The sequence below is a fragment of the Lytechinus pictus genome, chromosome 1 (assembly GCF_037042905.1).
Source record: "Lytechinus pictus isolate F3 Inbred chromosome 1, Lp3.0, whole genome shotgun sequence".
Classification (NCBI taxonomy): Eukaryota; Metazoa; Echinodermata; class Echinoidea; order Temnopleuroida; family Toxopneustidae; genus Lytechinus; species Lytechinus pictus.
This window is the reverse complement of record NC_087245.1, coordinates 16251917-16276793: the sequence shown is the minus strand read 5'-3', so window position 1 is coordinate 16276793 and position 24877 is coordinate 16251917. Positions and strand designations below refer to the sequence as shown.

The 24877-nt window shown below is 35.3% G+C and overlaps 1 protein-coding gene across 1 annotated transcript in view; it reads right to left on the bottom strand.

Annotated features, from left to right (window-relative positions):
* LOC129263901 (obscurin-like) overlaps positions 1-24877 on the bottom strand; it is a 54530-nt gene that overhangs the window by 8498 nt on the left and 21155 nt on the right. The window contains exons 8-16 of the mRNA XM_064097141.1: positions 16249-16387; positions 15276-15475; positions 13254-13406; positions 12345-12390; positions 10883-10960; positions 10038-10314; positions 3522-3821; positions 1237-1368; positions 446-610 (exon numbers count right to left, since the gene is read on the bottom strand). Of these exons, the coding sequence (XP_063953211.1) occupies positions 446-610; positions 1237-1368; positions 3522-3821; positions 10038-10314; positions 10883-10960; positions 12345-12390; positions 13254-13406; positions 15276-15475; positions 16249-16387 (1490 nt within the window). The remainder of the gene's footprint in view (positions 1-445; positions 611-1236; positions 1369-3521; positions 3822-10037; positions 10315-10882; positions 10961-12344; positions 12391-13253; positions 13407-15275; positions 15476-16248; positions 16388-24877) is intronic.

The following is a 24877-nucleotide window of genomic DNA, read 5'->3' as shown; positions in this document are numbered from 1 at the left end:
TGAAAAGTAAATGTTTTATAAGGGGTTGGTTTGTTTGCTATTGTTTCACGAAATATTACGTCTCTTTACCCCATTCATGTTTGACGTCAAAATCAGACAGTTGCTAGTCAGCCACATATACCGATTACTAATAAGTGTGCTATCGTAGAATCATACGTATATCTTTCAATTTACTTCCTCTTCTTTTTATTCGCCTCACCCTCCCCTCCCTTCTTCTTCGTGCTCTTCTCCTTGTTCTTGTTTTTCCTCTTCCTCTTCTCCTTATTCATGATGATAATCATCATCGTCACCATCACCTTACTTTTCTTCCCCTCCTCTTTACCACCACCATTATCAACGACATCATTATCATCGTCATCGTCATCAACATCATCATCATCATCAATGTCATCATCATCATCACCAGACACAATCTTCATATTCAATTTCTTCCTCCTATCATTACCTTCCGGGAGTGTTTTAAATTGCACAGAAGACTTGCTGAAAGGACCGCATCCATGAGGGGTGCCGCAGGCCACTCGGAAACGATACTCATTCTCGGGGCTCAGAGATTTCACATGAAAGTTGCAATCTTTGATTACATTGGATACAACAAGCCACTGTTTATCACCTGAAAAAGAGAGAAAGAGGAGAATGTGTTAACTCGTTATAAACTCCATTAACGGATAGGACGTTAATGGAGGTCCCGTGTAGAGAAGAGAAGAGTCACTATTCGTATAAGAGTAGGGGGAAACCCCGGTGTAGTGGTCCACCTGCACTCCCCCAATCAGTTATATCAGGAGAGACCTGCGGGTCATAGTGATTCAGTTCGCTTTTCGCCTCCCAGGCACATGTGACGCCAAACAAATAATAATAATAATAATTATGTTGAAATGTTAACTTTAATGGTTTTCATTTAGCATTAAAACATCAGGAAAAGAGCACAAGAGGTATTAGAAATAGCATTAGAAATGTATGACCATCCATATAATCCATGCCATATTTTGTATTCTATATTGCTAACATTGTTATAATTCTCTTTAGGAAGAAACTTAAATAAAATCCTGTAAAATGCTGTGGAGGAATGTAATCAGGATTTCTGCTTGTATTTTTCTGGTTAATTCCGGGCTGCCCAGCCCTTCTCTTGCAATAAATCTATCGTCTTGTCAGGGCTAATCGCTAGTCAAAAATACAGGATGGAGCTGTCAACCCCTTGCCCAATATGGCACCCACCCCGTGATAGATTAATAACCTTACCTGCTTTTCTACATTGTAGTAGATAACCCTCTAGATCATCCTTCTTAGGGGGGTGGTTCATCTTCCAGGAGACGAATGCTTCGTGGGCCGACACCAGTGGGATCTTAGGACGAGATGGAGCCTCAGGCACAGCTATGAAAATAGGCATTGATTATGGTTAGGTCCTTGAAAGAGGGGTTCTGTGGCTCCTGTCCCTCTGTACTAAAAATATCACTCTTAAAACAACTAAGAAAGTATGAATAAAAGGGTTAGCTTTGTGAATTATACTCATTAAAAAAAAAAGATACTGTATCAGTGTAGTCGTAAACCGTATCACAGTAACTTCTGACTTGAATATTACATTTATATGTATTTATGATTTTAATTTACCCCAGTCGTTTTAACTACTTGTTTTTAAAGCACTTTTGATCAAACTTTTGTGTATTATTTAACAATGTCTTTCAACGTATTAGTCCTTGATATTGACGTTGAAATATCTTTAATCAATCAATTCACCGTTCCAACAATTGAACGGATATGAAGTGGGCAACTTAGTCATAGATAGTAGAAAGAAATCTGAACCCAATTTTAAAACAAAATATCAGATGAATTATTCATGAAACATTAACAAATTCACAACTGCAATATCTTCTGATTTTTTTCTCTCCAAACTTTCACATAATGCGTCTCGGTCCCCCCGATACATTTCCTGTATGTGGGATGGATTCCTTTATAACAAAACCGTAACCAGGAAAAAATATACATACGGTACCTTCATTAGGCAATATTCAAGTGGACCACAATTGTTGGAAAGCGACTCAGTGTTGAAACTGTTGAAATTTTCTTTTAGAAAGGTACCTTCCCAAAATAGTTAATTATCCAAATAGTTTTGATCTCATTATTGCATGGTACATCTAAATGTAATTCCCATAATTATTATCATTTAGAATTCATATTCATCGCAAACTGAGAACGCTGCAGTCTCGCTATTCTTGTGTTATTAGTCTAAACATAACACAATCCAAAATTAAAAGTAAGAATGTTGAATTTGTTGATTGGATAGTCAGTAAACGGCAATTTTACCATGTAGTGGTGACATTAAGCAGATCGCGAAGAGCACAATAATTTTAGTGGAAATCATCACACTGCAAAAATGCTCAAGAGCCGACTCGCAGACATATGGGAAGACATAGAAAAATAACACGAAAGAGACGGATATTAGTTAGATTAAAATTTTATACAATTCAGCTCTCTTCAAATGAGAAAAACCATTAGTATCATGCAGTGCGTTAAATGTTGATATTTTACTGAAAATTTCAAGAAATGTTCAATTATGAAAAAAAAACTTTAAAATATTGGTAAAATTTCACCCCAGTGACTAGCAAGACAACTGTCATTTAACGGGCAGAAAAATATGTTATTTTTACAGTGTGAATAGGCAGGAAGCTCTGTTGTAAAAGCATCATACTGACACTGTGCCAATAAGCATGTGGCATGGCGTTGGTATAGCGCCTGATGTCTTACGTCGGTCTGGTACTAAAACAGTGTTGGAATGGTCATGGCTTGCGTCCATCTGGTACGGCGTAGTATGACGTTGGTATGGCGTCTGTCTTGCGTCGAACTTGTATTGGAAACAGTCTTTGGTCCGTCTGGTATTGTATATACAGCGTAGTATGACGTTAATATGGCGTCTGTCTTGCGTCGGTCTGATGTTGGAAACAGAGTTAGTCTTTGGTCCGCCTGGTATTGGTACAGCGTAGTTTGACGTTGGTATGGCGTCTGTCTTGCGTCGGTCTGATATTGGAAACATAATTAGTCTTTGGTCCATCTGGTATTGGTACAGCGTAGTATGACGTTGGTATGGCGTCTGTCTTGCATCGGTCTGATGTTGGAAACAGAGTTAGTCTTTGGTCCATCTGGTACTGGTACAGCGTAGCATGACGTTGGTATGGCGTCTGTCTTGCGTCGGTCTGATGTTGGAAACAGAGTTAGTCTTTGGTCCATCTGGTATGGTACAGCGTAGTACGACGTTGGTATGGCGTCTGTTTTGCGTCGGTCAGATATTGGAAACAGAGTTAGTCTTTGGTCCATCTGGTATTGGTACAGCGTAGCATGACGTTGGTATGGCGTCTGTCTTGCGTCGGTCTAGTGTTGGAAACTGAGTTAGTCTTCGGTCCGTTTGTTTTGCGTCGAAATCGTATTGGAACAGTGTTGATTCATATGTATTGCACCGGTGGGGCGATGGTATGATGTCATTTTTCCAATCACGCAAGGTTGACGGGGTCTTAAAAAAGTAAGTTACTTACCAGCCACTGTAAGATTAGCAACGGACTCGGCAGTTCCTGCTTTGTTTGTGGCAACACACTTGTACTGTCCAGCATCTATCTTGCCTATCTTCGGTATGGTGAGATAAGCCTTGCCCTTCTCAATGCCGATCTGGATTCCTCGACTGCCTCCAGAAGCTTTGGTGAGCTTGTTCTCTCCGTGATACCATGTCATCGTGGGTTTGGGATGGGCGTTCACCGTACACGTCAACTTCAGCTGACTCATTTCCATGACGATCTGGTCTTTCAACTCGAGCTCGAACACGGGAGCTTGATCCATAACTGAAGTATGGGATGGGTGTCGAATATGGGATAGGTGTCGAGTTTAGGGTTGTGCGATAGGAGGGTTGGTGAGGTTTAAGGAAGGACATAGATTGGCGCCAAGGGGAAAGGGGCGTGGTTAAGCATATTGAAAACAAAGCAGTCTTTAAAGGGACAGACAAATAACCAGCAGAAATGATAATAGATAGAGAAAGACTATCACTTCTATAATGGAGAAGTATACCCGTGGGGATAAACTGTACAGGTATAGATGATACAAACTATTTGAAAACTTGCACTGGATGGAATATAAAAACCAATGACAATTTTAATCTACTGTAGTTTTGAGAATGCTGCTTTAGTTGCCTTGCAGCTTAAGATAAAAAAGATAAACTTTAGAACAATATGTCTTAAACTAATTTGTCTAATTGCAGGATAAGATATTTATGATTAATTCACATGTCTATACAGTTTTAGATATCAGTCTATTAATGGCTTGGATAAGGAATTGATACAAACAGCTAATAAGATAAATACAGAACTATATTCTAGCATTTTTTCTAGATAAAACAGGATCTACAACGAAATATCCTTATGTTATGAAATCAGATTGAATGCACTTCAATTTTTACAAAGTAATCTTAAGTATAATTTTTTTAAATGACTATCAAATCAAAACTGACAAGATTTGGATTTGAATGAGGGAAAATGAAAATCATGAAATAATTCAAGTTTGGTGATCATGTATACAAAAATGAAAACATTCATAAAGTAATGCAGTAATTACTGCATTACAGAATCACAATAGATGATCATGCATCAATTCATTCAATTTGATGATGAGGTACATCTATCTAAATGGATCTATTTAATGGCTTTGAATGATTCAAATAGGGTGTAATGACTACAACAACTAACATGACTACAGCGAGAAAGTAGACTTCCAGGGAGGGGTTATGGCATTGGGTTGGGGGGGGGGGGTGCGGGCAAGAGTGGGTCAGTGCCGACCAAGGACATGGGAGAGGGGTGTGGGAGGAATCACAATGCCTGACACAAATAAATACACCAAATGAAACATGCTTGAGTGATAAAGTATGGCTTTCTGTCATGTTCAGTCCTCGATATCTCACTGGTACATTTCAGTGTGTCATAAAAAATGACAAGAAATAGCAAAATATCTATTCTCACTTGCTTTGAAAATGGTGATACACCTCATAAACCGTTGTATCATAAACTTGTCATTGTACATATTATTACCTTTCACTAAAGCTCAAAAGTCAATCACACTTCACTGTTCATTTCTGATATAAATATATTTCTAAATATCATTTACAATATGCCAAATTTTCCTATGATAGTCCACTCTGCATAAAAACGAACCCAATTGCACTTTCACTGAAAATAGAAACACATCTTATAAATAACCAAAATGTTTAATAGAGCCATAAATGCAGGAAAATTTCAAATAAGTAGGCTTTAACAATATGAAAGATAACTACAGTACAGTTAATGTTCTTTTAAAAGAGTACCAACATAATATCTGGTATGTTAAGATCAGATTGTTTAACAGACACATTGTTTCAATAATAACTCTATTGAATTCCAATAAATAATCATAATGATTTTATACTGTACAGTGATAAAAGTGAGCTTGAAAGTCAGTAAGAAGCATCCTATATCAAAATATTCAATATAAGATTGGTTGCATCTACAAGTATTAGTACATATCATCCAAACTTTTTTGTCTTGACTTCCATTGAGGAAGGAGTATGAACAAAATTCAACTAATACTAATAGGGAGAAAAACCCATGACACAATGACACGGACAATGATAACAGAAGTTGATAAAACATCATTGCCAGTTACTCAAATTGACTAAAAGCAAGAAAAAGGAAATATTTCCTCTTATCTATCATGATGCCATGTAGAATATCAGGTATGACATTTGAAAGCACCTGATAGCATATATCAGGTGTTATATAAGCTAATTATAGTATGGTTATTTCTTCATTAAGAAACAAAAAATGAATAGTTTTTTTTAAACAGTATGGGGTATATACCCAACTATAAGTTATACACATGATATATGACTTTGACAACTAAATTATGAAGAATAAACAAGTGAGACTACATTTTGAATTGTTTCAACATAAATATAATAACCTATTAATGTAATCTGAATTGTCTATTATGAAATAACAGGTCAGAATTCTGATGTGTGGATACCCAAGCAGATGAAAAGATTGTCTTTTGCTCTGGGTTTTTGCAACAAGCATGCATTAAAAAGCCCAAATAATTCATAAGTTTGTGCTTTGTAATATTTCGCCTGACATCACTTTCAAATAATCCATGAAATATTGCTTGATAATTTCTTGAAATGTGGGTACAAACTTCGTACTAAAAATAAACATTGATATCTGAAGTGTTTATCAGCATATTGAGCTAATGTGCTTAAAACTGATTGAGAAAACCAGTAGGCTTGTCATATGCCAATGCTTGTGAAATGACCCCTCGATATCATAGATGAAAAAGATAATGATACATGTATAATCAACTTTTATCACTGCTAAAGCACCTACATGACATCTGATTTATAGATAGTGATCATAATCAGAAGTGCAATTCTCCGTAATTTCTTTGTAATTCCAGGGAGTTTAAATTGTAAACAAGAGTGTCGCTAAGGTGAGCACATAATACGCCCGCCTGTAACATGGAAAATGGAGTTATTGGTCAAGCAAGAAAAGTGGAAGGTGGCGACTCCACCTTTGTTCTTCTGACCTCAAAATCAAGTGCTGGGATCTATGCCGGTATCATACACACCAAATTATATGAGCCTAGGTTAAGTTAAACTGAAGTTATCGCGTTTACAAGGACTTCAGAAGGGTAAGATGAAAACATGTCACTGTGACCTTGACCTTTGGACCTCAAAATCAAAAGACTTCCTGGGATCTATGCTAGTATCATACACACCAAATTATATGAGCCTAGGTTAAGTCAAACTAAAGTAAACTGAAGTTATCGCGTTTATAAGGAAAAGTTAACGGACAGACAGACGGACGGACACCGAGCGTGATACCATAATACGTCACGTCGAGACGGGCGTACAAAAAACACCCCAAATCATCCTGAATGAGCAATATTGTCATTTCCTTTGACCTGAATATATGCCTGAGAAGTGACGTGTCTGTTTATTTTTGTTTTGGGTTTACTTGGGGAAATATGTTTGGTAGATGAATGACTGCCCTTACCAAAAATAATGCAACATATTCAGGTTTACATTTATATCAAATATATAACAAAGAATGCAGATACTTTTACTTCAATCGGCAACAGACTGAGATTTTCATGAAAACATGCAAAATCTATCAGATAAACATTTCACAATTCATAATCGTGAAATAATTACCTTTGTGACTTTTGACCGTGTGACCTTAAATCTAAGCAGATCATTGTCCCTCCAATATGCATACTTCAGCTAAATATGAAGTTAAACCCTTAAACTATTCTTTAATTATTTTTTGACCTCAAGATCCCCAAAGTTAACGATATCATTGTCACTGTACATGCATAATTGGACCAGGTTGAAAGTAACCTCCTTGCTTGGCCCAAGAAATGAAATTTATCTGTCAAACAGTTCTTTAGTTTTCACCAGAAAAATAACGGGACAGATCGACAGATGACCGATAAAACATTATGACCCTGGCAACCAGCTAGAGTGAGCGGAGGCATAAAAAGAAAAAAACAAATTTATGTTTTAAAAAAATATCAAGCATACAGAAATATTATTAGATAGCTCACGAAATTTCATGAAAGTTACACTAAAATATTTGAAGTACATTTTGTATTTTTCAGCTTTACAACTACTTTGGCAAGCACTTTATAAAGAGTTCAGACACCTTACACATTCAAAAACAAGTATTTGGGCCTCATCTATGCCTGTCATCTACTACAGATATAGTCTGTAATAGCCAGCAAAATCCTTATAAACACAGCAATCGCTATGCCTACAAGGAGGCCTACAATAAAACGCCCTCTAGAATCAAACCAAAGCAAAGCTATCCGCTCATACAAAGTTAGATGGAGTCTACTATCTCCTAAGCAGTGCAAAAAGTTTAAATCTTCTTCTATCTCGCTGCTTGAGACTTTTCGAAGACCTACTAGGCTGAAACGCTGAGGACCTGCTCCAGCTTTACGAAGGCTCTCCTTTCGTTGTGGATCTAGAGTGGGGGATACACAGCTGACAGGTGGAGACTCTTTTGCCGGCATACTAGCACTCGACTCATTCGGACTTTTGCCTGAACCAATCTTCATCATCATTTCATTGACAGAAAGCATCTTGGGTGCCTGGCAATTTTCTTCAGTGTTGACAAAGGCATTTGCAGGAACCGCTTTATCTCCGAAGTGGAATGCAAATCCAGAGCGTCTGTTCCGCACTGAGCTTCGTCTAGCGGCCATGATGTCAGGATCCTGTGACATTGGTTGCATCGGCTCTGATCTACCCATGTCCATATCCTCCATTGACTCAGAGGAGAGCTGAGAGAAGTTCCTCAAACCATACGGTGAACGTGGAGTCGATACAAGTGACGATGTATCACTACCTGATCGTGAAAATACCTCTTCTGTCAGATCTTTCTCAATTTCCCAGTCATCATTAACTTGCTCGGCACTTCTGCTTCCTTCTGACTCAGTAATACTGTGCAAATTTGTGGCGAAGCTCAGCTTTGATGGTCGAGACAGGAGCGGGTAGGGACGACCTGATGTGCCTCCATTATTATTCTCAAAATCTCTATTAGGCAATGATTTGTAACAATCTGCCATGTTTTCACCACTGTTTGATTTCTTCCTTTCCATTGTGACACCAATCATGTATTACCACTTTGGCATTATACTTCTAAATTTCCTCCTGGCCAGCAAATAGAAATTGCCAAAATTCACTTACAAAGTCCTCTGCTTAAGGCAATATCAATGACATTTCTGCAGGTTGCACACAGAAAGAGTCATAGAACAATTTTTTATATGATGTTGGTGCATATGCTCATCTACAAAAAAAAAACGTGATCATGGATAAATCCACATAATTCCATTACTTCCACAAAATTAAGGCACTGGTGCATCCAAGAGATGTCTGCTTATTGGTGTCTTCAATATTGCTTCAATTATTACACTCCTTGAACGGCACTTTCACCAATGCAGCGAAGATGAAAGATCCTTCATATGAACACTACACACTCTCAAAGTCACAAAATATATTCTTCACAATGGCTCACACGGTGAACAAATGGATAACCTGATACCCAAAACTTCCCCAAGAATGTCTTTTCTGGATTGTGTACTCATCAATCATCGGAAATACATCTCCAGGCAGTTCTACCTGGGATCAAATTGTGGACAAATTTGAGCTACTTTCCCCTTCTGCTAACCTCCTGGCAGACCTGGCAATAATAATTCTCCAAACAGCTGGTCCAAGCACACTCATGGGAACAAACCCAAATACACCAAGAACCTGAACTTAAACACAGGCTGTTTTTATTGCAGATCAAACAGATTTAGTTTCAGGCACTTAGCTTTGGTAATTGAATGAAAAGAAACTCATTTCACAATGGAGAAAATGAATGGCATTCAAGTCTGAAAAGAAGTATAATCATACACCTGGAATATTTTAAATATTATTCAAATGGGTGCGGAAGCTATACTTTTCCCAAAGATTCTAACGATATCTCAAACTGATTGTTTGAAAGCACAATATTATTTGGATTATTTGACTGTGAAGATGTCACTAAAATGTGAATCCGTTACAGCAATGAATGAGAATGTAATATAATTCAACAGTTGAAAGTTAGTATGCACAGAAATATCAAATTCTTGTTCACAAGAATTTGATACAGTATTGAAGCCAGAGAACATGCAGTGATTTGGTTGTCTCTCTCTCTCTCTTTAGAGTCTCATGCTTTCGTTGGTTTACAATTCATCAAAATACATGACAAATATAATGAAATATTTCATGTACTTTGACAGAAGACACTTTAAATGCACACATTTGTTATGCTTTTCTTCTCGCTGAGCAGTGTTAGCTTTGAAAACAGTCAAACACAAAAGTTATAGGCACAATAGACAGGTAGATATAGATATAATGTCACTGTGTGTGTGCAACATTCCGTACGTCATGCTAAATATGGCAGATGAAAACGATTCTGATTTTTAATGTCGGTATGTGTTCCATGCACCACGCCGTCTACCTGTCTCGCTCCCTTCCCCGCCGACGGCTCCTTCCTCGTTTATGCTCTCCACGATGGTCTCGCAGCTCGTTGGGGATAACAGGTTGCCGTATTTGGTAGTGTTGTCCTCACTGAAGACGTCGCTGCCAGCGGATGATGCGGAATCCGGGGTGGCGGGTGAAGAGGACGTCGATGATTGCTGGCCAGAAGTGTGTTCTATGGCTGCTTTCTTCAGGTTACTACCGAGACTTGAAAGGCGACGCAATCTCATTGCTGATTTCACTGCTGTCAAGGCTTTCTGTGATGAAAAAAAAAAGACAAATGATCATGCATGTACTCACCTACAAAAATGGGAGGATAACTAAAAGTAATCCTTTTATTTAGCAAAATTTTTTATAACTAATAACATTAAAAGATGTTCATATGTCACACATTTAATATTTCACATAAATGTACTAAGTGATGACATTGCAACATTTACTTTGTTTTAAATATGTTTTACATATATACTGGTGTGTTGGCTCAATTGGTAGAGCGTCAAGCCCTTGCCACATCAGACCAAAAGATGTTGAAAGATGGGAGTTGCTGCTACCCTGTTTGGCATTCAATGATTTTAGAGACAGAGCAACGTCGATCTGGTGCTGCTCAGTGGCTGCTAAAATGAATGTTCAGCATTTTGAAATTTAATGTTATTGTTCCTCTTGTGATTCTTCTAATTAAACAATTTGGAGCTGTGTAATACATGTACATGTAGGTCTGAGGAAGTCAAGAATTGCATCTCAAAGCTTACCCCCCAAAAAGAATTTATTGTTGGGGGGGGGGGGCAACAAAGTATATATCTAACAATATTATTAACAATATCTCACCCTCCACTTCCTCCTGGAATTGAAAGTCCTCAATCTGTCCAAGCTAATCTTAGCACCTAGGTCCTGACGCTCATCAAACTACAATAGCGACAATGAAACAAATAAAATAAAACAAAGCAATATCAATGAACAGTGTTCATAGGTTATCTTTTAAAGAAGTAGAGTAGAAATATACAGAAATACAGACATTCACAAAGAAATGTCTGATAGATCAGTAAATGAATAGATGCAAATGATCAATTAGATCAAGAGACAAAAAGACGGAGAGATGGAAAGATAATGTATAATTCATCAACTGGACTAGATACATAGCTAGACAAACAGGCAGAAAGTTAGATTTGAAGATTTTGTAGGTTCACTCATAGTCTGCGCAATTCACAGAAAATTTCTACTAAACGGTAATGCTATACTTTTTTTTAACCCTTACTTTGGCAGATAGAAGCAGGAGAGAGCACGTACAGGATGCACAAGCTTCCCCGTCCAAACTTGATCTTGTGCCTGCCCCTTTTTATGTGATAACTCCACCCCCTTTTCTTATCACAAAATTCTGTACTTTTTTTGTTTTATGAGCCTCTTTTTTATGAAAACCTGTAGACACAGCTTTAAACAAATTTCTGTAGCCTCCTATTGTAGCCAAAATAGTAAGGTTAAAAATAACAATGTTTTTTCATGAGAGTCTTGTAGATATTATATAATGCATGTTGACAATAATTTAGTGGTACCAGCAAATCTTTTTAACTTGAATTGTCTAAGAGTACAGGTATATACACATACATAATTTCCGATTCAAGATATGATGTCCTCATAAATAAGGAATGTTTTACATGGAACATTATTATCAAGTGGACACTAGAAAAAAAATCACATGGGACCATTTACAAGATCTGAAATTTTATCAAAGTTGACCAAAAAAAATAAATTCTATGATTCATAATATGTAATATACTGATAGATTTTCACTCTAAGAACACTTGAGCTATCATATTATACCCCCATCCCCTGCACTACACCAACAGAAGTGCTTCACTAGATGTTACTTAATAATCAATTTCCTTTATCAAACAGTCACTGCAAATGTAGTAGGGGAATTAGGTTAAGCACCTTGCCACTGGTAAAAGCAGCATCTTCAATTCTTGCAGGAGTCCTGCAAGCATGTTTTCATCTCTTATCTTCATGTTTCAGCATAGACAAAACAGTGGGGATAGAAAAGATGACGTGAAGATGCCTAGCATCTTTATAGTGGAATACCTACTAAACACAGCAGAGACTCCTATTTAGGTGTCTAAGATGATCTCATAATCAAATCAAACAAGCATAATAATAATACAACAATACTAATCAGCAAAACAAACATTTATAATTTGGTTGATATATATGCATAATTTGAAAGTTATGATCCCATTTCACTTTCCCATGATATAAAATATAATTTGTAATTCCTTTTATTTTTTCATTTTCATACCTTCAACCATGGATGCTCTGATACTTCTTTTAGTCCAGGCCTCTTCCTAGAAAAATTATAATTATAAAAACAAATAATGGCTGTTGTCAAATTAACCTTCATCAAATCATGTTCCAGAATGCAAGGCAAATTCTTAGTATTTATAATAAATTTTCAACATCCAAAAGCAGAGTGATGACATGATTTTATGTATTGCAAAATTTGAATTCAAATGAAGTGGATATGTACAAGCAACAAACTTATTTCCATATGCCTCAACCTTAATACACATGCAAAGTTGATTTCCCCAATACCTATTCACACTGAAAACAAACTGAGAAGAAAGAGTGTTTGACTTCTTGAATAGATAAAATTAAAGAACAAAATAATGTATTAATCAAAAAGTTACAAGAGTTATGATGAAAAACAATAAATTGAGTAAAGTCTTTTATTCTCAACTGGTCAGCCAGTTAGTTACCTATCAATCTTCCATCATTTACATCTTTTCACTTGAAATCTTGGCCCCCCTTCAAAAGAAATACACTTCATTATAAGTCAAATGATATCAAATAATCTTTCTTTTGGTATCATAATCATACTTTAATAGCATTTCTATCATACAGTTCATTACTGTATATACAGTATCAAAGACATTTTAAGATATATATTTTTTTTGCAAACCCCAACTGGTACAAAAATCATGATGATAGTAACAGCAAAAATATAATACATTTATATTTCACCATCTATCTGGTGTAACTACAAAAATAAAACAATGGAGGAACAAAATAACATGGACTGCATGTTTTAAAACAAGAGGAAAACTTCTGGGAAAATTTGAAACAATCAAGAAAATGGGAGAAGCGACATGAGCAGGATTTTGTTCCATGATATACAATAGTCGTTTAAATGAAAACACACTGTACTCACTCTGCATTCATTTCAAACAAGAGCCATATGAAATCCTGAGCTTCATCTGAGATGTCATCCCAGACCTCATCATCAAAGTCCCACTGACCACCTCGGACATTCAGAAGGGTCTGACGATCATCTTCACCAGCAAACGGAGATATACCACTCAGACTGAAATAAATAAATGTAAAGAAAAATGTTTACCCAATCTGCAATCAATTAAACATACATGTAAAACCCAGTTGTGGTAGTTATCACTTGTAAACAAAATATAACAAAGTATTTTTTATAAATACATGAAGATACTTACATTTACTGTCAAGTCCCTGTGGTAGAAATGTAGTTTTTCAGCTATAATACAGCCATTTCTGCCAATTTATCATTGTGATTTTATTTTTAGTTCATAATTATTGCTTAGTGACCCTTTATAGCTGGTTTAATACTTTGTCACAATTTATTAAGATAATAATTCACCTAGATTTTACCGGACCTTCCATGGGCATCACTGCTCATTGTGATTAATTGAATTTGCCTAGTTTAATCTTTTCAAAGAATATATATAAAAATATGCAGAGTTCATGTGTATCAGTAGAAATTATTTTTGATCGCCTTGAATTGAGTCATCTCGTACTTCAGATTTCAAGAGCAACACTATACAAAAATATATGACAAGTATTTCTATGTTTAGGAGTACTCACAATATATACTGGTAGAACTTTAAAAAAAATAGAAAAAAAGTAATATTTTTTCATCAATGAATAACAAATTTGTACATAAATATGGATTTATATGGGGGCGTCAAAAACATCTGGGAGAAAATGGGTGAAAACAATGACATTTACAACAACTTGAACAACAATAAATCAGTTTGAGCCTGGGAAATCAAATATACTTGGAACAATTAATTCTATTTTCGCAACTGCATCCAACCCTCTCTTTGCCTGAGATACTAACAACTTACAAATGATTAAACTATGAGGTATCCAAATGTTAACTGAAGTATTATTTCAAGTTATTTTATCTAAAATATGGATCATTAATTACTTACCTCACAAAATGTCAAGCTACAACTAGCTAGCAGCTAGCTAGTGACTAGCAAGCGAATAGCTTTAGTAAGATTGTAATAGGCATGCCGAGAAACAATTAAGCTATCTTTTAGCAAGCACGTACTGTTCACTAGCTTGCAATTGCTTATTACGCGATCGACCCACTAGTCGCTAGCTACATGTAGTAAATAGCATGCAGCAAGCTTAAATATCTCTAGGGGTTTGCAATAAAAAGTCTGTTTAGAGTTTATACAATGTACTTTAATCAGCATTTGCACAATGCAACATTAGCTAATGTGCCAAAAATTATCATGTTTTTTCAGATTTCAGTTGTTTTTAAAGATGTTCTCAATTTATGAAACAGCTCCCATGACTCAGAAAGTATAGGAAGAAAAATCTGATTTTGTTTTGCAATTCCTTGATTGTATTTGGAATAGAAAATAGACATTAAATTGTTCAATCTTTGTGATACTGAACTTGAATTTTTCTGGGTTTCTACCTGGGTCATAACCAATGAAATGTTGCAATTGATTAAAAATTCAGATCCATCTCAACTTAATTGAGATTGGTCACAATTTGTAGCCATTGTGTATGTTTTACTCGACATTGATTTTATTGATGCAAATGTTTAAAAGAAAGAGAGTCAGGGCCAATATTAATGAAAAAAAAAGGCTAGTTTATCCCATTTGCATGAGTGTGGTTAAACAAAAAATAGCCTGATGATAAAGATTCATGAACACAAAAGTGTAGAGAAAAGTAAGTTAGGCTATGTGTGTCATGGGGGGGGGGGGGTCACTATAGAGTGGTAATTAAAAAAAAGAGCTTGAGGAGCAAACAGCATACAGCTGATTTAAAGGAAGAGGTAAGACAAGGATATATGTGTTTTTCTAAAGATAGGGAAAATGGAAAAGCAAGAGAAATTACAAGAACAGTTAAATACAAGAAACAAAGAGCAAATGCATTAACACTAATCAAACTTCGCTTGAATACTTACAGAATATATGCAATGACACCTACACCCCAAACATCTGCTGCTGTGGATACCGGATTCTTATTGACAACTTCTGGAGCCACAAACTCTGGGGTACCGAACTTGCATCTAACCTCTTCCCCTTCCTTCAACACAGCTGCTAAACCAAAATCAATTAGTTTGATGTCATCAGAGTCTGGTGCCACTAGGAGAATGTTCTCGGGCTGGTGAGAGGGGAAACAAAATATAAAGGCATTGGGTGGTATTTGAATAGATTTGATTAAAGCTAACCCTATTCCACATTGAAAAAAGAACATACAAGCCATAAAAATATTACATAAAATCCAGAAACTCTCCAATAAGTACATTCCACTGGTCATCGTATTAAAATTAACACATGCTTGTGCGCATGCCACAATGGTTTGTCTAATGTTCCAAAATGAACTCTGAAATACATCACCACTTTACAAAGTCATGTGTCCACTCCATCATTATGTTGATAAGTGAAACAACCTACTGCATATTACATGTACATGTGGCAGAAGTGGGATATATTAACCCATACCATTAAAACTACTGTGCTACAAGAGCTCCTAATACATAGATGTGCTTAATAGAGGCTTTATGTTTATTCCCATACCAGCTTTTAAGAGTTATGTATATATATATAAAAAACATCATTCCCCTTTTGTACCAAAAAAGTCAAATTTTTATGATTATAAACGGGCAATACCATAAAATGATCAACCTTTTTGTACATCTGACCCCCATTTTTTTCAAGCCATACTTCACTTTGTAAACTGACCAAGTCATGGTCAATTAGAGAACATTACAGACGGTCAAACGAACAAGAAATCAGAGAAAAAAAATCATGAAGGTCCCTCATATAGGGGGTCGGACGTACAAATTTTATGGAATTGCCCAAGCAGAACCAATTGAGACCAAAAAACGTGACAAAACACCCCCCCCCCATGTAAAATTTGAAATTCTGACTTACTTTAAGATCTAAATGGACGATATTCCTATCGTGCATGTAGATGAGGCCATCTATAAGCTGCTTCAGGAAACCTACAGCTTCACTCTCCGAAAAGGAATCCCTCTGGACGATACGTTCAAACAACTCTCCTCCTGTTACTCTAAACGTTAGTAAAACGTCAAGGAATATGAAATCCAAGAGATGATTTTTATAATCCTTACTTTATTGCTGGAAAGAACACACTTGCATTAATTAAAGACAGGTGTATCTAACATTCCAAATTTAAGTAACATGGACATTCAAATGATTCAAAGAAATAGATTTTGTATGAACAAAAAAACTTTCACAAAAGATTATAAATTGTGATTAGAAAGAGCTTTTACCATTACACAAACAATGGATTAAAAAACTGGTACTATTGACCACACTATGGAAAGGAAAGAAAATAATACTGAAAATATATAAGGTGTATAATTGTTGATTACAATCCAACAGTTACAGACTATTGTGTGATACCTGCAGGAAATTCGATCAAAGAGATTGAACATATCAATTTGCTACTTACATTACATATATACATTTTAGCATTCATACAGCACTTTTCCATACGAACATGCCCTAAGTGCTTTACAATATAGAAAAAATCATTCTGCTCTCAAAGTGTTTACAAAACATAAAGAAGATATTAGAGATCAAAAAAAAATTTTTTTAATGGGTTAAAATAATTGTAGTAAAGGGCATGACAGAACTTTTGTCTTGTAGAATTAGAAAGCTCTCCCTGGGATGATTTTCTAGAATAGTTATCAGGAACTGATACGGGTCGTGTGGTCCAGTGGTTAGAGCATTGGACTCATAATCGCAAGGTTGTGAGTTCGAATCCCAACTCTGCCATTGTCTCCACTTTGATAAAAAGGCCCAAGAGTGATATCTGTCGTCTATTACGTCAGCCACTATGACTGATTAACCTAGACGTAAAATGTTTCCAAAGTAATTGGTTATATACCAGCTTGGCGTTCACCAGCAAAAAATGCTGTCCTGCCGAGTTCCTACGGGAGTTACCACAAACAGAAACAAACAGAAACAGAACTAAAAATGAGTTTCCTCACATAGACCAAATAACTTCCTACCTACAGGTTTCCTGTTCCCCTTAACTGTTAGTAGAACGAGGAAGTTATTTTAAGACTTGGAAGTTATACTGCCTTTCTGCATCCAAACTTTCAAATATTCATTAAAGGTGAGTAAGCAAACATGACGGGGGGGAAGTATTTTTGCATATCAACATTCCTAAAATAATAGTTCTACAGTATATAATTTTTTTTTGTCCTGTGCATCATTTGCACTATGCCTGTTTCAATTTATGGAGGGATGAAAGTGCCATAGCAATGTCTTTACATGAAAAGGCATAAAAGTTTAATTCCTAGGATATGAGAACATTGTAATAACGTAGTTTTATACAATGCAACTTATAGTTACAAAATTTAACCATGATAAGTTTTTTTTCAATACATGTACTTTACTCCCATATCAGGTTATATTGACATTTAGAAAAAATAAAGCATAAACAAAGACTATAAAAAATGCATGTTTGCATGATTAAAATCAACAATTGCAATGAATATATTCCTCATTCAATCCTAAACCAGAGATATTAATAATTAGCTGTAGTTCTTTGCTAAGATGAACAATTATAATTGATAATTATTGGTGCGGTAAGAAAAAGTAGGAGTCCAGAAACTATGAAAAGAACAAGCAGCAACAATACTGATTCAGCACACAGGCTGTTAAGAAATATGGTCAATATTAATCCAAGTGAGAAAACAGTCAGCTTTTAAAACTGTAGGAACTATGAATCTGGAAAAGCATATATCTTTATGTATTGATCTATGAACTTATTATTACCATACATGTGGATGACCTTTGCTCAAGTGTTAACAACATGGATGGTTGAATTTTTATCTGTTAATAATAACTCAAAGCAGGATCTTGATTTGCCAATTCCAATGCCAGTTTGGTACTACACATTGCATAAGCGATCTGCTTTCAAAACAAAAACGAATGATTATTCAATGTATACCCAGTATTTGTTTTTGAAATGCCCATGATAAATTAGCATTAATGATAAAATGGAATCATGGACAAACCTTATAGAGATATATCCAATGACTGTAAAACTCCTTTGACAAAACCTCCTACAATTGATGTGATAGAAATGTTAGCCTCAGTACCATGTAAACCAATGCAAAGGTCCACACCTACTGTAAATGAATTGCACTTACAGTACATCCACTCATGAATAGGTATCTCATTACCTATGCATCATTTGTCATAAAACCAAAGGTTGGTGTCATGCGAGAAGTGGAGTGTTAAAACAACAACAGGAAAACCGGCTGGAGTACTAAAACAAAGAAAGATTTAATTGATGGCACAAACATCTGACATGTAATGTGCCGTGGTTGATATATTGAATGATATACTGATTGGATTCGGCTTGGAAAGTAATACAGGAGATGTGTGTATGCAAAAACAAAATAATTTTGGTTTTGATATAAACAGCCCCAGAAGTACCAGACTATAGATTTATCAACTGATTTGGTCAAGGAAAATTTACCTTGGAAATAGTACACTGTGAAAATAGCTGTGTAAACATGGGTAGAAAGAGAAACTGATACAAATTCATAAACATATATTACAATTATGTAGAAGGTGAACAAATGAAAGAGGGGGAGACAGACAGAGAGAATAAAAAAGGGGGAGGCAGAAAAAGAAGACTGGGATGAAATAAGCGAGAGAGAGAGAGAGAGGAGAGAGCAACAAGCCAGCAAGCAAGAGAGAAAGAGAGGGAGATTACAAAAAAGCAACTTACAAAGGGAAAGAGTAAAACACAAACAGATACATTATAAGTGCACGAGGGGGGGGGGTAGAACTAGATGTAGGGACAGGGAGAGAGAAAGAGAAGAGAATGGGAGTAAATGTACATGTATTTTTTAATATAATAAGAAACATAGCATGAGTGCAAGGAACTTTGGGAGGAGACACTAATAATGATTGTCAGAATAAAAGTGAGGAAGTAGTAAGTGGGTATACTACCAAACAGCATAACAATAATCCACTTGACTGATATTCACATATATATCCTGCATAAAACAGTTCAATGCACCTCTAAACATCAAATCCACTCATCTAGAATATACACAATATTTGATCATACATACATCAGTAAATAAAATCATAATCCAAGCAAACACTTAACAGCAGAGATATGGCCTACAGATAAAGAATACAAATAGCTGTACACATTATTTCACAATTTATCAATAAATAAAATAGAATCAAAATCATATTATTTCCTCCACTTACCATGAATGCCACGTTCCTATACTTCCTCCTGAAATGGAGCCAGTAATGGTTGTATTAATGATTGACTTAGTTTAAATAATCTAGGTTGCTCAATTACAGCCTGGTTGCTGTGACCTACAGCAGATAACATTTGTTTAACAAGGCCATTTGATAGGCATATCACTCACTTTGAGATCAAACATTGGTTTTCAGTTCAGTCTACAAATTTCATGAAGATTGAGGTATTCACCAGTGATTAGTACAATCTTTCCAGCTACTGGTTGGCTTTTTATTTAAGCATATTCATAGCAATTAGGTTTGTATATTCGTTCATTTGCTTACTTTATACATAGCATAGGGAATTATCATTTATCATTCACTCAGATATTCATTTAATGTTGCTGGCTTATTTGATAATCAATTAATCAATCAATCAATTATCTTATTTATCATACTTTCATTCAATCATTCACTTATCCATCCATCCATCTATCCATCCATCCATTCATTCATTCATTCATTCATTCATTCATTCATTCATTCATTCATTCATTCATTCATTCATTCATTCATTCATTCATTCATTCATTCATTCATTCATTCACTCACTCACTCACTCACTCACTCACTCACTCACTCACTCACTCACTCACTCACTCACTCACTCACTCACTCACTCACTCACTCACTCACTCACTCACTCACTCACTCACTCACTCACTCACTCACTCACTCATTCATTCATTCATTCATTCATTCATTCATTCATTCATCCATCCATCCATTCATCCATTCATTCATTCATTCATTTGTTTGCTCATTGGTTCATTCTGTCATTCACCTAAGCATTTATCTATGCATCCATAGTGCATTCAGTCAGGTGGTCAGTCATTCATCAAAATGTTGGTTGATTCGTTCATATGTCAAAAGCTTTATCAAATTATATTTTGCACCGACCAAAAAATACAAAACTGAAAAATAAGGTTACATGGGACTGAATGCTTTTAGATAATACCATAATTATCACCATATAAAAACAGATTAAGATTGTAACTACCAAACAGAAGTTGGTACATACAGGAACACAAGGGAAGGTTAGCTTTAAAGAGATAATAGACAATAGAAATATAAACAAGTTGTGAACGGAAGGTCAGTATGTGTATTTACTCTGATTAGAATGAAATATTTCCTCTTTTGTTAAGCGAGGTTTGAGATATTCAATTTACTTTGCAGTGTTCAGTTAACAAAATAATTAAAATGAGTGATTTATGTCTCCATTCAGTCAGGTGAACACACAAAATATCACTAGGTTTTCAAATAGCATAAAGAGTACAACACTGTTATAAATTTGTCACAAATTCATGATGTTGCCCATCCCCCCCCCCCTCAAAATCTCAAAAGGGTGAATGAAAATATCAATAGTGATATTAGTATTGAAATATATAATTTTGAAACTATGTGGCAATCCAAAGTAAATAAGTAACATTGGAATACTCCACATGGGGTGGGGACATGGGTAAGTGAATCTGTATATAAAACAAATAATGTAATTATTGTTACATGTATAATACCCAATGAAAAAAAAAATATTTTATCTGTTAATTAAAAGATAAATGTATATCATATATTAGTAACTAACCTGACATAGTTGTAATTCCAACAGCAATGAGAATCAAGCACAGACTCATCTTCTACCCGATCCAATACAAAACACACACTCATGTCATCAGTAGCAAATTTACCTATTCAGGTTTCGCTTCTATTGCGTATCACACTCAAATGTTCTAATTGTTAAGTAGCAAACACTCTCACAAGAGCAAAGAGAGTAATGTGGTATCACAAACTTTGCACAAAGCTACTTAAAATCCAGTGATATCTTTTCATGCATGCTAAGTAGTATAATCACAGACGAATAATCCTTCCCCCTTTTTGTTGGGTCTTCCACTTTTGTGATCTACTTTTCCATCTCTGCCTACCGCTTTTTTTCTCTGTTTGCCTGTTCCTTTGTACTCTACTCTTCATTCATTTGTATGTCTGTTTGTCTGTCCATGCATCTATCGATATGGCTGTCAGGGTTTTTTTTATCTGTTGATCTGTCTTACTACTGTGTGACTAAAAAAAAAATTGACACCTCACAAATCCCCAATTTAAGGATAAAATATGTCATGAACACAGAACTATTGTATATGACCTGAAAGAGTATGTTCTTCCAAATAATTTGATACCAGATTAATGTGGTATGTGGTATTCTTTGCAGTGATGTAAATTTTGATTTGCGCCAAAGTAAGGCATGGCTGCAATTAATGAATCCAGATCACTTTTCAGTATTAGTTCTTAATTTAATTTCATTGAAAAGGGATTTGCAAATATGTTTACTAACACATGTAGGATTATGACATAATTTGCATCTGGGGTTCATTCATTGCAGTCATGCCTTACCTTGGCGCAAATCAAAATTTACATCACTGCAAAGAATACCTATTGATTATCCAAACAAACGTGAAGACATACAATATAAATATGGTATCAAATTATTTGGGAAAAGATGCTCTTTCCAGCCATAGTGATTATGCGTTCATGACATATTTTTTCTTAAGTTGAGGATTTGTGAGGTGTCAGGTTTTTTTTTTTTACTCACACGGTATATGCTAATCTGTCTACAAGTATTTCTGTATGTCTTTCTATAAGTATATAAGTATGTCTATCTATCGGTCTACCTACCTTTCTATCTCTCTCTCTCTGTCCATCTATCTATCAATTAGTCTGTCAGTCTTAACTGGTAATTGTTGTGTGACACACAATATAACTTTACAGAGTGCAAATATTTAATCCGATCTTCTTTTTTTTTGCCTAATACTTCCTTTCATCATTTACAAGAAAAAACTCTCAATAATAAAAGTTCTGTACCGTTCTATGAAAATAATCTGCTACAAAAAATAATATTTGTGAAGCAGTTTTTATTTTTTTTTAAATTGTGATGCGATACCAGGAAAAATCATTCCGATATCTCTCTCTTAATTTCTCTCCGGTCTCTTTCTCTCTCTATTCCCCTCTCTCTCCACATATATGTCCAAAAATGTTTCCCACTTACATGCACCTCCTTCCTGTGTTGACAAACACCTAGATGTGACATTTTATTCTTTCTTCCTATTTAACTCATTCAATAGTATACATGTAAATCTGTCAATGACAATGATAAGTGGTACTTATCGATCAGTTTCAACTCTTAAATACAAAGCCATTTTTTTCCCTTGATATTTGATCATAAACTTAGACTTCATGAAATTCAGGAATGATTAAGTGAGATGAGATTAAATGAGAAATACTAGAATTAAAATTCATTACAAGTTCCCTGTGAATTGAATGTAGGAGTCTTTAAAAGATTAAGGACATTCCACAGTTAAAATGAAGTCCATGTCATTTTCACCAAATTTTGCAGAGAGTTACTTTGGTATCTATGCATTATGAAAATGCAAAAAATAATATAGGTTCATGTGCTTATTTTTTTTCTATGGGACTTCAAAATTGCCGTATTTGAATGATATGAAATGCTGCGCAATCATGAGAATTATGCCTCTCTTAGACCTCACGAATTCACCAAATGAGTTTAAATCATCTTTACTCTCTCGATATCCCATCAAACTTCATCAAACTTTCAGAATGTGTAACTTAGTAGATACCAAAGTAGGAGAAAGTCTTTTAATTGGTAAAACTATATCTAATTGGAGTCAGCAGCGCCCTCATTTGGCAAGAATGGTGCAAAAACTTGAAGAAAAAAACAAATCTTCAAAGAAGTGAATCTACTCAATAATTAAAAAAGTATAGTTTAAGCTGCACTTTATTCAAAATCCATGTCATTTTCATCAAATTCGGCTAAACTGTAGAGGAATGTATATGAAAGATGTAGGGAAGTTAAAAATATAGGGTCCATGTGCTCATTTTTTAGTTATCAGTGTCCAAAGTGTTGCGAGTTGGCTTGAAAATCGCCTAAAATGCGCCGAAAACGTACAGATGTCTAATAACATCGTCTAAAATGCGAATGGTTCCGTACTTTTGCTCCCAAACATTCAAAATCCATTTTATTTTCATCATACTCTCTAGATTTGTAGAGGAATATATTTTAAAGCCGTTAAAATATTAAAAATATAGGGTCCATGTGCTTGTTTTTTAGTTATCAGTGTCTAAATTGTTGCGAATGGCTTGAAAATCACCTAAATGCGCCGAAAACGTGCCAAAGTCTAATAATACCGTCTAAAATGCGAATGGTTCCGTACTTTTGCTCCCAAACATTCAAAATCCATGTCATTTTCTTCATACTCTCTAAATTTGTAGAGGAATATATTTTAAAGCCATTAAAATATTAAAAATATAGGGTCCATGTGCTTGTTTTTTTAGTTATCGGTGTCCAAAGTGTTGCGAGTTGGCTTGAAAATCGCATAAATGCGCCAAAATCATGCAAAAGTCTAATAATACCGTCTAAATTGTGAATGGTTCCCATATTTCGCTCCCAAACATTCAAAATCCATGTCATTGTCATCATTCTCTCTAGATTTGTAGAGGAATATATTCTAAATTCGTTGAAATATTTGAAACATGGGGTCAATGTGCTCGTTTTTTAGTTATCAGTGTCCAAAATGTTGCGAGTTGGCTTGAAAATATTGAAATCCTCCTAAAATGCGCCGAAAACGTGCAAAAGTCTAATAATACCGTCTAAAATGCGAACGGTTCCGAAGTTTTGCTCCCAAACATTCAAAATCCATGTCATTTTCATCATACTCTCTAGATTTGTAGAGGAATATATTCTGAAGGCGTTAGAATATTAAAAATATGGGGTCCATGTGCTCGTATTATAGTTATCAGTGTCCAAAGTGTTGCAAGTTGGCTTGAAAATATTGAAATCCTCCTAAAGTGCGCCGAAAACGTGCAAAAGTCTAATAATACCATCTATAATGCGAATGGTTCCGAAATTTTGCTCCCAAGCATTCAAAATCCATGTCATTTTCATCATAATCTCTAAATTTGTAGAGGAATATATTCTGAAGCCGTTTAAATATTAAAAATATGGGGTCCATGTGCTCGTTTTTTAGTTATCAGTGTCCAAAGTGTTGCGAGTTGGCTTGAAAATCGCCTAAATGCGCCGAAAACATGCAAAAGTCTATAATAGTTCCGTCTAAAATGTCTAAAATACGAATGGTTCCTTAGTCCTGCTCCCAAACATTCAAATTCCTTGTCATTTTCATCATACTCTCTAGATCTGTAGAGGAATATATTCTGAAGAAGTTAAGACATTTAAACTATGGGGTCCATGTGCTCG